We start from the raw sequence: 16,585 nt of genomic DNA on the forward strand, positions 1-16,585 counted from the left end.
GTTATAAAAATTCAGTATATCAGAATTACTTCAATTATGTTGTTTTAACAAAAAAAAAAAATTCGTGATACAAGAACACTAACTGGTCATTAATAAAACAAAAGATTATAACATCGTTTCTCCTACTTTTTCAGGTTATCTGTGATTGACTTGATTTAATAGCACTTACAAAACACACAAATGACAAACTTTTGATGGAATCAATAAAAAGTTCCTTTGACAAGTTAAGAAAGAATAAAACGTTCAAATATGGCATGCCTTTCTTTATTTTAGTGATAGGGGGTTCGTTTGGATTAAGAGAATTTGCTCAATTAAGGTAAATATTTCTTTGGCCTTAACGTACAGTAAACATTTTTTGCAGGTGTGTGTAGCAGAATGAGTAATTGCTAAAGTTACCACAAGTAGAGTTGGCATGAGCTTACTTTTCCGCTGGAAATTACGTGTTTGTAAAAACATTAGGGTTCACGCTGCGTTTTTTGTGAAATCTATGAGTAAAGTAATCGCCTATTTTTCTGGCTGGGCTTAACTTCGAACTGCCAATTAGGACAGGGGCGGTAGCACATACTTTGATGTATGTACGGCTAGAAGCAACCATCACTATTTTAACTTGCTTTATGATAATGGATTTGATTCCCAGCCCTGTCCTCGGTCTTAGTTGAAGTAATTTTACTTTCACTAATAAAGCTCGTGTGACTTGTTTCCAGACAACGTCATTATAAGTGCCCGTCATGGCAGTTACAAATGTTTGCTGACACCTCGGAAAAGCTTTTTTTCCAAAGGCGTATCCAGATCCAAGTTATCATATTAGAATGCGTTGAGGAATAACTCAATGCGATATTTTCCTCTGAAGTATCCAAGTCTAAAGATTAAAAAAATTGTTCCCTTGAAAAATTAAACTCAAACTTTTGATGTAATTAATAAAAAGATCCTTTGACAAGTTAAGAAAGAATAAAACGTTCAAATGTGACATGCCTTTCTTGATCTCAAACTTAGAAACCTCACAAAGTCGCAGTATTAAAATTATGTTCACAAAGATAAATGTATAACAACTCAAAAATGCGTTTGTAAGGAGTATTCTGAAGCTAGTTACGTCCTGCCGCCTGTTTAGTAGTGTCTGGAATCAAAAGTTTCGTTGTGCAGTAAGGCAATTGTGCTGCAAGGAAAACTACTGTCCTTAATCGTCCAACTTTTTCCCCAGCAACAGACAACGAATTCATATGGACATTAATATAATCTGTACTTTCCCAGAAAGTAAAAAGTGAAGAAATCAAGTGATAATCTTGTTGGGTTGTGTGTAGTATGAAGTCTTCCACAATGATCTGTAAAAAAATTGTCAGTTCTATACTAATTCTTGTGTTTTGCTATAATTGTTGCTGAGGGAAGTGAAAAAACTCAGTTTCCAAACTGCCAAAAGGATACTATTCTTTGTTAAAATACAGAACTGATGAGCTATCTATCAATAGTTCCTATGGTTGGACTTGAATGAGATACGGCGACAGTTAACTTGCTTACATTACGATGAGTTGCTCCATGTGTATAATAACTCAAAATGAAGATTAGTGAACATTCGAAACTAATTGGTGGCTGTTATTTTATGGTTTCCTCTTCAGAGAGAAATGAGAAACATTACTTTTGTGTTGCGCGACAACTATGAAAAGATTCCGCAATAAACCAGAAACAGCGTTAAATAGTGCGCAACATGCAGCTACTTTTTCAGAAATATTGTTGAGAAACAGTCTGAAATAGCGTTTCAGAAGGTGAGCAATAAAGTAAAGTAATCGCCTATTTTTTCAGGCGGGGCTTAACGTCCAACTACCAATTAAGTGACTTGGACGGGGGCGGAAGCTCACACTTTACTATAAACAATTTTTTCTGACAAAAAAAGTCATACGCAGGGTTCGATCTGAGGATCTCCCATATATACGAAGCCAAGCTCTTGACCATTAGACCAACACCCGCCCCAAGGTGGGTAATGTCACAACTCAGACACAAAAAGGACCGAAGATGACTGTAGGTCAGGACCATACTCGCCATTCTTGATATTGAGCTATATAAGTACATTTTAGTGATGTACTCATTTATTATTTTATTTTTGTGAGACTCTTTACAGATACACTTTCGCCTAAATAAAGGTGTCCTTTTTCTTTTTAATATTAGTATCATTAAATAAAACAAAAAATAAGCTCCTTTGATGTCCAAAAATGAAAATTTGATTTGCCAATATATGATCCAAAATAGGCAGAATAATTTAACAAAAGAGCCTAAATTATATTTTACAGTTATGATGAATTTATATTTTACAATATCTTCCTATTCGAGACATTATTTACAAATGTATGCATTTTTACATTACAGATTTCAATTTAGTAAAAAACAAATGATAAAGCCTGAAGAGTTGGAAGAACAAGGAATTATTATGAAAAAGCCAGGGGAAGTTACATTAGAATCCGAATTTAATAAAATTATTGCAGTAAGTATAGAAGTTATTAGATATTTTATATTTTAACCAGTTTACCTTATTCTAAAAGTTCGGATTTCTGTTATTACTTGATCCGCTTCCAAGCACATTCAAGGCATTTATGTTGCTGATTTCTCTCTCCTTTTTAATTACTTGATTTCCTAAAAATGACGATAATTTTGACTGAAGTGCTGCTGCTTTATTCCTCACATTTCGTTTAAAGAACAATTTTTTTTTTTTCTAATATCAGGGCCGGATCTTATTCTTCATAATTCTAATTATCCATTATCCGTTAATATTCTAACAGTCCTTATTATAAAGGTGATTCCCTCTCTTTCACTTCTGCTCGAATAACCATTAAAATAAAGAAAAAGTATTTCCTAAAACATGTTTGAGGTCATCTATCGTTATTATTTTAAAAAGATTTAAAACTCTACATTCAATTGATTATTTGATAGCACATCTCTGTAATTTTATAATTGTTAATTAAAAGCTCTCCCTACCATTATTTGAAATTTATTCAGAAGATTTAGAATTTTTTTTTAATGTAATAGTATATTTTTACATTTTTACAAAATAGAAAAAACAAAAACAAATAATTCATTATTTTAAAAAGGGTACTGTTAGGTCAAATTTTGGGCAGGTAGAACGGGAAAGAAAATATTTCTGGGAATATTGTGCCGTTTTTCAACAAATTAAAACGCTTCAAATAATGTGGTTTGTAGGGAATATGTGCGGATTGGTGGTAGAATTGATGGAACTCATTTATTGCTCCTTACTTCAACATTAATGGCCTATTTCGAAGAGCCTTCTAGGCAAGAGATGGGGTTTTCCTCTGGTATTCTAAACCTAATAGTTACAAATTGTTTTCGCACTATTAATTTTATTTTTATAAGATGTTGATTATCAATTTAAATAAATTACAATGTTTACTGCGAAAACTCGTAAACTATGGATATTTTTTTCAGGGTCTTATTGTTTGGAACTCATTTCTTCTACATTAAACTTCTTACTAAGGAAGAATCAGATTCAGGAAACATGGTTTTTACGAAACAAAAAATACTTGATCTTCGTGTTCTTTTATCAATGAAGTTTTCTCCTAGAATCGGCTTTTCCTCCGTGAAATTTTGTTCTAATGTTGATTTTAGTAAAGAACTTACGACAGAAATTAAAAAAAAAATAGAAATTAAATGGAAACCCCTCGTAAACAAGAGTACCTTCGAAGAAAACAGTGAAAAACAAAAATTTTATATATTATCAATGTTCCCATATCCATCAGGAAATCTTCACATGGGTCACGTAAGGGTATATACGATTAGTGATGCCATCTCTCGATTTCATAGGCTTAAGAGTAAAAACGTCTTACATCCAATTGGATTTGATGCGTTTGGTTTACCAGCTGAAAATGCAGCTAGAGATAGAAATATTTCTGCTGATAAATGGACCGAAAATAACATTGCTGCTATGCGTGAGCAATTAAAACAACTTGGTTTTACCTTTGACTGGGATAAAGAGATTATTACTTCTTCTCCTGAATATTACAAATTTACACAATATCTGTTTTTGCTATTATACAAAGAAGGTTTTGTGTACAGAGAAAAAGCTGTTGTAAATTGGGATCCGATAGATGAAACTGTTCTTGCCAATGAGCAAGTTGATGCTCAAGGCAGATCATGGCGATCAGGGGCCTTAGTCGAAAAAAGATATCTCAAGCAATGGTTTATAAGGACCACAAAGTTTGCGCAGTCTCTCTATTCTGGTTTAGATAATCCAAAATTAAAAGATTGGAGAGATGTCGTAGCTCTTCAGAAACATTGGATTGGTGAATGTGATGGAGCGAGTTTCATATTTAAATTATTTGATGCCCAAGGAGAATCGAAAGGGGAGTTAAATATATGGGTTAAATATCCGGAGATGATCAATTACGCTACTTTTGTTGCTATTTCTTCAAAAAGTGTATTGGGAAGAAAAATACTAGAAGATCAACTAGTTCTCACCGTTAAAAGCCCATTTTTCTCTAAGCTTTTACCATTGTACGTATCAGATTCGTTAGATTACCCAGAAGGATGCGACAACAAATTAGGTATTCCATCTTTCTCAGAAGAAGATGCAAAATTTGCTAAAAACTGTGGCCTCTCATACGATGCTGGCATGCAGCCATGTATTAATATTGAAGAGAGGATAAGATTGTGCCAAATAGCTTTAAAAAATAATCTTGGAGGTACATTGAAAAGTTCAAAACTGAAAGATTGGTTAATTTCAAGACAACGGCATTGGGGTACCCCCATACCTATTATCCATTGTGATGTTTGTGGCCCGATTCCAGTCTCTTTTAATGATCTTCCTGTTTTACTTTCTCCTCGAGATCAAAAGCCATCCTCTCTTCCTTGCCCAAAATGTGGCGGGAAAGCATCAAGAGAAACAGATACAATGGATACATTTGTGGACTCTGCATGGTATTTTCTTAGATATGTAGACCCCAATAACAGTGAAATGCCTTTCTCAAGAGAACGAGTAGATTCTCTTTTACCAGTTGATGTGTATGTTGGTGGCAAAGAGCATGCAGTGCTTCACTTATATTACGCTCGTTTTATGTGTTATTTTCTGCATTCTGTAGGGTTATTGAAAGAACCCGAACCTTTTGTACGTCTCCTTGTACAAGGAATGGTTACTGGAAAAACATATTGTGTCAAGAAATCTGGAAAATATTTAAAGGAAGAATCTGTTATTAAAAAAGCAAATGGTTCTTTAATAGAGGCAGAGACTGGTGAAGAAGTGGTAGTCAAGTGGGAAAAAATGTCGAAATCTCGTTATAATGGCGTTGAACCAACAGATGTCTTAAACAATTATGGGATAGACACTACTAGATTGTTAATTTTAGCTGATGTTGCACCTACTTCTCAGCGACGATGGTCTCATGAAACTTTCGCTGGAATTTTAAATTGGCAGAAGAGATTGTGGTTTTTAATGGATTCGTTTCTCGATGCTAGAAAACAAGGTATATGTGAAGTTATGTCCCTGGAAGAAGAACAGCGGTTGTTTGATGCCAGGAATTTTTATGTAAAAGGAACCACATTTAACTATGGAACGTCTCATCAGTTAAGCGTTGCTGTTTCAAAAATGCAAGGTTTAACAAATAGTTTGAAAAAAAGTAACAAAAATGTTATGTGTAGAAGTTTAGAATTTGAGAGGACGTTGGCTGCGTTAATAATCATGTTGAGTCCTATGGCTCCACATTTTTGTTCAGAATTATGGTCTGCTCTTCAAAAAGCTCCAGGTAGATTAGACATAGGCGGAGAATACATTAAATGGGATAGTCCCTTGTTATTACAAAAGTGGCCAACACTTGATCCCAATTATATGCTAGAATTTATCTGCAAAGTTAACAATGCTGTGAAAGCGACACTAAAATTAACATGTGAACAGTTAAACAAACTAGAAAAAGATTCTGCATTTAGAATTGCATTAGAGCAGGACGAAGTACTTTCCTTTATTGCGGGTCGCGATGTTCTTAGTTTTGAATATGAATTTGTAGAAAGTTACGAAGCAACTATAAACATAGTTATTAATCACTTGCAAAGAAGAAAAATCTTCAACAATAACGAATCAGAACTAAGTACCATAGATGGCGTTAAAAATATCTCAAAAAGCAAATAAATAATACAAAAATAAATAAATAAATCTCTGTTTTATAGAGAAACAAACATGTATATAAACAAAAACAAAAAAAATCCTAAAAATAGTGATGTTTTAAGTTAAGTAAGGTCTGCTGTATTTTTATTCTCGTTTATATTAATTTAATGTGGAATACTCTCTCATCTTCTGAATTTGAAATTAAAAATTTCTTTAAAATTTAAGTACTTATTTAATCTTGGGTTCTAAAAATTTGTTTTATTTCAGTTGGACATAGACAACTGGGAAAATGTTCGAGGGCCTCGCCCATGGGAAAAAGAAACTCTTCCTAAGGTTACATAACGTATTTTAAAGTATTTTTCCTCACATATTTTTAATGTAAATCAAACTTTCAGAAGTTATTTATTCGTTCAAAATTTATTTGTAAAGATATAATATTCTTAGGATGGGTTTATAAGAATCCCAAGGAAACGATACCCTCAATTATTTAAAACTTACAAATTTGTAAAAAAATTTTTGTAGATTTCTTTCTAAAAATTTATTTTTTGAAAAGAAAATTAGAGAAAATCTTTGTGTAAATGTTATATACAAATTATAGGCCTTACATCTTACTTTATGATGATAGGCGTATGTAGAATTTTGCTTAAAATGGATTTTACCTGTATTATATAAATTAAAACATACATTATTTGTACATTCCAATTATATTTTATTACCTTTAATTTTCACATCTAAAAAACGCGGTCGTCTGTTTTGGTACCTATATTTGGCCTCTTATACTTTCTCCTACTATGAGCTTCTTTCAGTTCACTGTACGTGATGGACAGGATGACTGTAACGAAAGAACACTATCCGGAGGCCGTCATTGCACTGAAAAAGCTCCGGGCGCCATGACTATTGAAGTAAGGAATTCGAACTGATATTTATAGCTTAACGTACTTGAAGAGTGGAGTTGGAAAAAAAGGTGGTATGGAGTGAGGAATTTCCCAATGAAAAAGGTTTTTCTTTTTTTTAACATTAACATTGAGTGTGTGACTGAGCATTAGGATATGAAAAACAATTCATTGAGGTTAATGAGATGTCCATTGTAACCTAATGTGACTACTATTATCTAATAAATATAATGATAACATGTCGGTAGATAGCCGAGCTTCTTGAACCAAGAAAATATTTCCACTGTGGAATGCGTCAACACAGAGTCAAGACATTATATTTCAAAAAATGTTACTTATTAATTAGCCAGTTGACATCATGTTTAAAGCACTCGGCCTTTTGTGATGTATGTTATATTGCTCCACAAAAATTATTTAATAAATTTTATTATTTTGAGAACTGATGAAGGTCAGTGAGCTAATCAAGTAATAAAATAAAAAAGTTAATGTAACAAAGAATATATATATATATATTTTTTTACAGTTGTACATAAAATCTACTTTTCTTTTATAATAATAAATAAACACTTAAAATCCTTAATATTCTATTATTAAGCCATAATAATAACTGTAATGATTTTCGCAAACGTTTAGCACGAAAAGAAAGTAAAACATTCACTAAGCTACTATCTGTGAGAAAAAAAAAAATTGAAGTGGCATTTTAAAATTATTGAATAAAAATTTATTTATGTCCTCTAATACATATTTTTCAAACATTCTAAAATTATATAATACAATGATTTGTCAATAATAGCTACAGGAAAAGAGAATATAATAAAGTGGAACAAAAAATATATTTAGTATAAAAAGAAATTTTCTACTGAATGAAAATTAAAACAAAATCGAATCTTTAAAAGTTAATTTACATTTCACAAAATGCCAGCTTTTAAAATGAAAATTATTTTTATAGATAACTAGTTCTCATTTCTTAAGTCTTTATTCTTGACAAAATTCAAATAATTCATTTTTTGACTGATTATCCAAAATGGATAAACATCTTTACTTCACGTATATGTAATTTACAGATGTTATTTTATATTTATAGGCAGTCAAATGTGTTTGGTTCGAACAAAAACACTTTATGTTTAATTTGTTCTACTTTAAAAGATTTATCGCTGTGGGGCTTAAATAAATCTTAATCGAGATATAGTTTATTATGAATCATCACCAATATCTCAATTACTCCAGAAAGTTTTTCCATGAGATAATGCTTCTACAAAAAAAAAATATATATATTCAATATTTTTACTGCTTACTCAATTTAATTTTCGTTAATTTAGTGTTACTGCTTATAAAATTATGTTACACTCGTGAGTGTAAATCTTGATAAAACACACAAATGTACAAATCTAAGAATGAAAGTTTAAAAATCCACTGTTGGTCGACTTGGTTTTATTTCAGAATCTTCTACATCATCTTCGGTATCTTCTTCATTGTCGAATCCCCAATCTCGTACTAGTGATATGGCTTTGTCGCTTTCGTTTGTTTCAATATCTATTAAAGTTGTTTTTTTGAGTGGGCTATCAGTTTTCACTTCTTCGGGCCCTCTATCACTCTCAATATTTGTGGTTTCTGATAGACTGACATTACTTTCAGATTCTCTGCTCAACATTAGCTCAACGTTTGTTTTACTTTCCGATGTTTCACTTGACATTATTTCAGAATGGCTGTTCAAAGAAATATCAACTGCTGACCCTTCATCACTTGGAGCACATTGAACAGGTTCAATATGTTCAACGTCTGGATTGTGTTCAACAGTCGGATCTTCAATACAAGTGTTGCTGATAGAAGTGGCTTCAACGGTATTATCTTCTAGTGTGTCCGAAGGTGGTTCCGGTGACTGCAGTGCTTTCTCTAATTCAGCTACAATATCTTCTGCATGAGAATCTTTTATTTCCACCCTAGTATTACTTGATTCTAAATGCGACTCTGGACTTCCTAATATACTTGTCTGGATATTCAAATCACTTCTATCTTTTAATTCACCATCAGCGTAATTATGATCACCAGCACTTATTAACGTCGTACTTGAACTCTCGGATTCTTTACCTTTATCCATTTCATTTGTACTCTGTATGGACATAACAGGGCAAGTTATGACTCCTGTGCTACTAACTGTGTACGGAACATTTTGTGTAGTATATATCTGACCCATTTCGTCACGCAAAAGTTCAGGTACAATATATTCTTCAACATCGTTTTCATGTGAAACTACTACAGATTCATTACCTTGTAAGAAAAATTGTGAATTGCCATCTAATAATATGACGGCCTGTTGATGTTCTTGAGGTATAGCAACTGTTAAACCAATGGATGTAGCAATGCTGGATGCAACATTATTTAAGGCTTCAGATTCTGATGATGGTAGTAAGGCAACATTGGGTGTCTCAGTTAGTATTATTCCTGAAGGAATTTGCACTAGTGCATGTTCGCCTTTGCTCATTTCAACTGTCTCAATTATTGGGACTTCAATTACGTCATTATTACTCTGTGATCCTCCTCCGCCGTCATCAGCATCCTTCTGATTTACAGTACAAACTTTCACATGTGCATTCAAGCTCACATTTGTTTTAAATATTTTTTTACAATTAGGACAAGGGTACGACCTCACTTCACTGTTGGGTTTACAAGTCAAGCTATGGACATGAAGACTACTATAAGTTCTAAAAGTAGTGTTACACAGCTGGCATGTAAGATCTTTTGCGATTTGATGACTGTTTAGGTGCTTCACAAGAAGACTTTCACTTAAGGCAATGTATGAACATTGTGTACATTTAGGAAATTTGACATTCTTAGGAGGATCCACACCGTGTTTAGTGTAGAGATGATATAAATGAAGATTCCTTTTTGAGGCTTTATAGCCACAATATTCGCAAATTTTGGAATCTCCTTTTTCTGAATGTGTTTCTTGTAGATGTTTTCTAAACTCATAATAGCTCTCAAATTTTAATGGATCATTTCCATTCACACAAGTTTCACATTTCCAAGGTCCCTTGATCTTTTCCATTAACGGGGTAGTCCCCGGTGGTTTTTCAGTGCTTTCACTAGAAGAAGGCGTTACTGCTTCATTTTTAACAGTTGATTTCAAGACAATATATGATGATTTGCTTTGGACAGACCTTTTCTTTGTGTCTGGAGTGACAGTATTTTGTTTCGATGCTGAACTTGGTGCAGTGATCTTCAATTTTATATTCTTATTGTTTTTGACGAGATCCGGATATTTCTTTAAAACTTCTTGGATAATTTTTGCATGATTAGTAATTCCTTTTTTTTCTGAACTTTTTTGCTGCGGAGTTTCAACATTTTCAGCAGTTTTCTCATTCTTGTTTTCTTTGTCTTCAGGAGCAAAAGAAAATCTTACCTTCTTGCTCGGAGTTTGTAAGGGAGTGTCAGTCATTGGTTTTAAAATTGGCTTTAAACTACTGACTGGCGATTCTGTTTCAGAGGGTGTATCTTCAATGTCATCATCGCTGTCGCCATAGGTATGAATAGTCTCAAAATGTCCATCGTCATCATCATCATCGTCACTAACATTCGTGTTTTCAGACACTATGTTGTCAGGGTTTTTGAGTTCGTTATCACTTGAAGGTGTATTCCCGTCAGCTTTAAATATTTTATCCGGAATGCTACTAACTGGCGGCATAACTCTCCTTTTAAGCGATGTTGGAGGAAGTGACGGAGGTGAAGAAGGCCGTGGAGGTGTTGAAGGTGTTATTACTGGTGCTGATTCATAAGAAAGCGAGGTAAACGATGGTGTTGCCATCAACATATTATTGCAAGACTCTTCATCCGGCCATTCAAATCTAGTTGGCCCAGGTTCTTCGTCTTTAACACTGCAAAAGGAAAACATCTTTACATCATTGTGGTTTTCGTAAATGTTACATAATAAATGAAAACAAAAAAATTTAAATAGAGTTTCTGAATAAATTGAGTTTAAAACAAATAATATACTAAAACATTACTCACGGTTTTCTTTCAAATTTGTAAGGTACGGTCCTCTTCTTCCAGATTGGCAACCTAAGAAATTGATAAAACAAAGCATTTTTATGTTAAATGTTGTAAGTAATTAAAAGCATATTTTTGAGTGATCTCAAACTTACTTCTTTCCAGCAATTATATTGACGTATGAAGATGATGTAGAAGTTTTGTTTGGTGAAGGAGTTTTGATTTGTACTTTTTTTATATCTACTACTTTACTCGAAGGTGAAAGATGATCGCCAACACCATTTTCATTTTTCTAAGAAACACACAAAAAAATTATGGTATTTCATAAGTCATAAAACTTGCACTACGTCCTCCAGTGATTTAAAATGCAAACGTCCTCTACGCTTACAAACCCAAACGCTGCCAATTCGCAGTTTGGCGGCCCAAACTCGGCATTAACGATATGCAAAAAAATCTGAGGTGGGCACCTTAACTTGATGCTCATATATGCTTTCTGGAAATAACCAACACTGAAAAAAAGAGAACATTTTGAATTCCTACTTTGGAGGACTGCCATCAATTAAGTCAGGCAGAAAGTGACCTATTAGGTTATATTTAGAAAAGGGAGTTTTAGTGCAGAGCATTATACTGTTTTGGTGTATCGTGACCTGTACTGATGTTGAATGAACCTACTCGCTTACAGTAAGCACTTTCTCCAGATTAAGTTCTGAACACTGAGGAAACCTAAAACCTAGCAGGGTCTTAGGAAAGGAATACCCAACCATTTGTAACTTCTTCCACACTTAAATCTCTTTCAAACGACGACAAACCTTCTGTAGATGAATAAGAGTCTCCTCCATTCCCCCACAAAATCAGCGGGTGATACGTCCGCAATGCTTCGTCTAGAGGTTAAGAAAAGCAAAAAATATTTTGTAAAAGCATGCTAATCTTAGATTTTAAAGAGGAAACTTTGAGAATATTTAGATAAAAGTGATCTTATCTGCGACGATCGCACATAGAAATAACTACTGGTGAAAAAAAAAAAAATGCAAAGAAAACACTTCCGAAGGACGTCTGTGTACAGAAAAAGCTTCGGGCGCCAATGATCTCTGATGTTGACGCGCCTTAAATTAAACAAAGAAGTGTTTTTTTAAAAAAATTTGGTCGTTTAAAGCTACATATTATGCCTTTAATGGCATAATTAGAAGTTAAGGCTAGTTATCAGTCTCATCAGATAGTTTTGAAACAACTGAAGGCAAAATAACTCACCTGCGCAATCAATATCCTTGCAAGAATTGCCAACTTCATAATTTTTGCAATTGCTAGCAGCTGCGAATGCAATTCAGCTTTAAATTCTAATCGACCAGAGTACAGAAAGCTGAAAGAACTTTTAATTAGTGATCATTTATACCATTAATAATGAGAACTCAAATATTTCATATTTGCTTTAAACAAATTGTTAAACATCTAAGTTAAAAAAAAAAAATTAAACATAAATTAATCTTACTTAATAATAGGTTGAACAACACTGTAAGGAAGTGATTCTGGTAGGTTGATAATGTTCCCGTTGCTCTCCATTGACTCAAAGAAAGACGTACTCGTACTCAAAACTAGTCGATGTACCTGTTTAAGAATAAACAGTAAGAATTATTCGAATCTCGCAAAATCACATAGCAATCCGAAGAGACATGGCTTTAATAAAATCAGGTTATCTCAATTCTATAAAGTGGAGTCTCGGTTATCCGTCACCCTTTTATCCGTCTATTCCAATTAACCGTCACTGTCCTCAGTATTTAAAAATTAAAAAAAAAAAAAATTATGTTAAAAAGAAAACTTTTTAAACATTTATTTTAAGTGTACAGAAATTTTAAAGAGTCCTTTAGCATTTTTTCCTTTGTCTTTTAGGTACATACTCGTGTCCATCATTCGACAGTTTGTGGGTTTTTTCCTAAAAAGATCAACCACAAACAAAACCGATTAGATGTCGCAGACATTGTATTCATTAATTTTAATACATAATAGAATGAATTTCATAATGAAAGATACCTTTAAGGCTTAAGCGTATAAAATATGTATACCAGTTAATACAAAGTTTTATACACGTTAAACAAAAAGAATCTGGAAATTTTCCTGTTTTTTTTCCATTATCCGTCTATTCGACTATCCGTCACGTGTCCGGTCCCGGTCATGACGGATATCCGAGACTCCACTGTACTTGTATATGGATTATTTTATTTTTTTTTAAATAGAAGTAACAACCTTTTTTATTTTGAATTATATTATTATCATACACACAAAACTTCATTAATTGATTAAATTATTAAAACTGCATTAAAATATTACAAGTCAGTGCCTCCAAAATTAAATCTTTCGTCAACCACACTTAAATGTATTAAGACTTCCATTTCTTGAATAAGCCCTTGAATAGTAACAGGGAGTGGGTCAATTCTGACTGTCGGAACTTCTCTAGGATTAAGTAAGTAATAGCTTCATAAGGAATTTTTTGTCAAAGCAGGGTTCAGCGTTAATCGCTGTTTACAGTCGTTAAAGAACACGCGATCGTGCGTACACTGGTTGGGACACCGAAAGGCTTCGATTGAAGTATTAGTCCATGGATCAGGCAATCAGTACCTATGGATTAATTTACTTGACACCAACGAATTAATTACCATCTAAGGAATGCCTTCAATTGAACGTTTCAGGGAAAAAGTGTAAATCTACATGAAAACATAGAATATGTACAATATACAAATGAACTTTAAACAAAATCGCGCAGCCGTTTCCTAGAAAATCTACAAAAAATGAAAAAGAAATCGCAAAGTGAAACTAAAGAAGGCTATCAAGCTCCAAGAAGGAACTCAAACGATATATAAAGTCTAAGGTTCCAGGTATTCTTTTTTGTACTGAAGTTCAAACACAGACCCTATTATGAAAATAACTTTTTTTTGACCCAGGAGAATTTAAAAAAAAAAAAAAAATTCTTTCAAGAACTCCAATATAGAAAAATTGAACTCGCATTTATAGTAGCAAGAGAAAGTAGATAAAAAAGTTACTCTGGAAAAGAAGCCAGAAAGCTTCCTAACGTTCAGAATAAGGTTCTAAAACATTTCGCATCAGATCGCAGAGGAAAGTAATGTTCAAATAGCTAACTGGATTATTGCTCATAGTAACATAAAGAAAGTAAATTTCATGGAAGGTTGGGACGATTCTCTTCGACCTGTTTAATTTGATAATCAATTAAACAAGAATTTACAGGAAATCAAATCAATTTATCCACCCACATTTGAAAAGAAATTAGAGGAGACAAAAAACAGATCCGGCAGATATGGCATTAAAATATCTTATATGAACATCTACACAAATTCATCTATGCCATTGTAACGACTCTAATGGACAAATCTTTTATTAATACCAAATTTTATTGAAGAGTTTAAATAGTTGATTGAAGAGCACTAAACGTGATGGATTCACTATTCACTCTCACTCACAAATTCGAAGTACGTTTTGAAGTTGAATGGGTGATAGAGTCATACCACCAAAAAGGCAGAAAATAATTTATTTCAGAAGAATATTACAATTTTTTCAATACTTTAAAAAAAATATAGCGTTCTAAGTTCACCACGCCATTCCGTAAAAAGGTACCGGTTTTCCTTTTAGTATCTGACTTAATTTTCTATATCCTACCTTTAATTCTTGGCCAGAAACAAATTTCAAGGTCAAGTCACAGCAATCTCCTTTGGCAAAAAGCAATTGCAATCTTTGCAAAAAAAATACTGCCCAATTATCCACTCGCAGTTGTTTTAAATTTTGTTTTGAATCCGTAGCCATTTTGTTAATAATTTCAATTCAACTGAAAATAACAGACACTTTATTATTATAATCAAATGTAAATTATACTATAATGATAATAAAGAAAGTAATTTCTGGGCCTTTATTAAAATCAATATTAAGAAAATAAAAATTTATTACTGGATCGAAATTGAACTATATTTTCCTAAAAGGCCCTCTTTTATTAATATCTTTTTTTAAATTATGAGAATGTTTTATTGACAATGAACAAATAATATTTTTTAGGAGACTAATTTTTTTATTATTTCTCCAGGTGGTACCGGATACTTTTGATTAGAAACTTCTTAGCGGATGAGAGATGTTTACGGGTATCTATACATTCTGTTTACAACCCTCCTTATGATCTCCAAAATTGGACAAAAAACAATCAAAAAGTTTAGAAAAAAAAAATCTGGCAATTGACACTAAAACTTTATCAACATAGTTTAAGGCCAGACGATTACTTTAGCGAAGTTTTTAGTCAAATAAAAATTTGTCGTAAGGTTGTCTTATACACCACACTTAAAGTTTGTAAAACTTTTGCTTAATTGGATTTATAATAAAAAACTCAATAAAAACAAAAATACTCATATTTTCAAAATTTGCATTTGTTAAACTTTTTTTATGGTAAACCTTTTTAAAATGTTCACTGTAAGTGATAAAATATAAACTAATTCAATCAGACCTCAATAAATACAAAAAACAAAAAATGTCTGTAAGACTTCCTGAGGAAAAATGTAACGTACTACATTCTAAAAAAGTTTTTTTGAAATACTAAAAAAAGATAATAATAACCCACTATTTTTTGGTTTTCTTTCACCCCATGTTTCTGCAGACATTCTCAAGGAATTACCAAATTGGTGTGAAAAGAAAAATATAAGTTATAAGAACAAAAATTAAGTACACAGTGACTCCAATGCCTAAAGCCCCCCCAAAAATTATATTTTTTAATTATTACTAGTAATCTAAAATAAAAAACTGTTCTAATTTAGAACATCTTTATTGTAACGCAAACTGTCTAGAAGACATTAAATATATGTTTTAATGCTTAGTTATGTTTTAGTTATTCTGAAATTTAATCTTCCTAAATATGAATTTATTCTAAATTTTTGCCTACTAGTGTAAATGTGACCTCTGAATTCCCAACATTTAAATGAAATCGCTGAGAGCGTCAAGCAAGATCATGCACTTAAATTCAATTTGGTAAGTGCTAAAAAAATTACATTAACACAATGGTTTTAATACTTAACTGGCTTCAACTAAGACTTAAGGAATAACATGAAAAAAGAAATACGGTATGGAGATACCGTATTTAATGGAGATACAATTTGTGAATCTACAAATACAATATTACAAAGAAATATGGGCACTGCCTAAGCAATGATAAAGATGTTTTGCTTTTAAATTTTCTTTTCAAAAGGACTATATATTTAAGGTTAAAATTATCTTTCAAGAATTATGTCTTGTAACACAAATTAACTTTCGTCTAAATATGGCTCAAAATAAAGTACTCTACATACTAGCGTCATTCCTGAGTTTGTCCTACAAAATTTGTGTGGTCTCGAACTCAACTATTACACAAAAACGTAACTATCAACTTAGTAACAATAACACAACGTACCTCAATTCAAATAGATGAAACTTCAATACATAAAATGAAAATAAAGACGTAGCTCCATCTCTGTGTTAGAAAATCCAAGTTATTGAACTAGTTATTATGAAAAGCTTCCCACAGATGGAGGCACTGAAACTATTATCGGATGTATATTTACAATTAACTTTAAAGACAGTCATTATTCTTATACTACAA

General features: G+C 32.4%; 3 protein-coding genes across 7 annotated transcripts; 2 read left to right on the forward strand and 1 right to left on the reverse strand.

Annotated features, from left to right (window-relative positions):
* Positions 1-92: 92 nt before the first annotated feature.
* On the forward strand, positions 93-15,088 carry l(3)neo43 (cytochrome c oxidase assembly protein COX16 homolog l(3)neo43). 4 transcript variants are annotated; one of them, XR_012456433.1, is made up of 4 exons: positions 93-316; positions 2,356-2,470; positions 3,184-3,296; positions 3,427-3,565. XR_012456433.1 is itself a non-coding variant. In XM_074121816.1 (3 exons), exons 1-3 carry the CDS (start codon positions 195-197, stop codon positions 15,071-15,073), a joined length of 261 nt encoding a protein of 86 aa, XP_073977917.1. In that variant the 5' UTR covers positions 93-194; the 3' UTR covers positions 15,074-15,088. The 4 variants fall into 4 exon arrangements, 3 of the variants coding, with proteins under 3 accessions (XP_073977917.1, XP_073977916.1, XP_073977915.1); XM_074121816.1 differs by lacking the exons at positions 3,184-3,296; positions 3,427-3,565 and adding an exon at positions 15,050-15,088; XM_074121815.1 differs by lacking the exon at positions 3,184-3,296 and having other exon boundaries at positions 3,427-4,322.
* Positions 3,497-6,785, forward strand: LeuRS-m (Leucyl-tRNA synthetase, mitochondrial). Its single transcript, XM_074121794.1, has one exon. It carries the CDS (start codon positions 3,497-3,499, stop codon positions 6,113-6,115), a length of 2,619 nt encoding a protein of 872 aa, XP_073977895.1. The 3' UTR covers positions 6,116-6,785.
* Cp190 (centrosome-associated zinc finger protein CP190) lies at positions 7,471-16,529 on the reverse strand. Of its 2 annotated transcripts, none has more exons than XM_074121792.1 (7): positions 16,397-16,529; positions 14,632-14,797; positions 12,455-12,570; positions 12,217-12,325; positions 11,124-11,260; positions 10,990-11,040; positions 7,471-10,856 (listed from the first exon to the last, which is right to left on the reverse strand). In XM_074121792.1, the coding sequence occupies exons 2-7, from the start codon at positions 14,773-14,775 to the stop codon at positions 8,387-8,389; spliced, it is 3,027 nt and encodes a 1,008-aa protein (XP_073977893.1). In that variant the 5' UTR covers positions 14,776-14,797; positions 16,397-16,529; the 3' UTR covers positions 7,471-8,386. The 2 variants fall into 2 exon arrangements, with proteins under 2 accessions (XP_073977893.1, XP_073977894.1); XM_074121793.1 differs by having other exon boundaries at positions 16,296-16,438.
* Positions 16,530-16,585: the final 56 nt, after the last annotated feature.

Source organism: Rhodnius prolixus, unplaced genomic scaffold (genome assembly GCF_049639745.1).
Source record: "Rhodnius prolixus isolate KJV_2025 unplaced genomic scaffold, Rpr scaffold_8, whole genome shotgun sequence".
NCBI classification, from domain to species: Eukaryota; Metazoa; Arthropoda; class Insecta; order Hemiptera; family Reduviidae; genus Rhodnius; species Rhodnius prolixus.

Excerpts from the sequence above, each read along its gene's own strand:
- LeuRS-m (XM_074121794.1), top strand. The coding sequence starts at position 3,497 with ATGGTTTTTACGAAACAAAAAATACTTGATCTTCGTGTTCTTTTATCA.
- Cp190 (XM_074121792.1), bottom strand. The coding sequence starts at position 14,775 with ATGGCTACGGATTCAAAACAAAATTTAAAACAACTGCGAGTGGATAAT. Across the intron at positions 12,326-12,454 it reads GTTGTTCAACCTATTATTAA|CTTTCTGTACTCTGGTCGAT; the intron begins GTAAGATTAATT and ends AAGTTCTTTCAG. Across the intron at positions 11,261-12,216 it reads CAAGGATATTGATTGCGCAG|AAAAATGAAAATGGTGTTGG; the intron begins GTGAGTTATTTT and ends TGTGTTTCTTAG.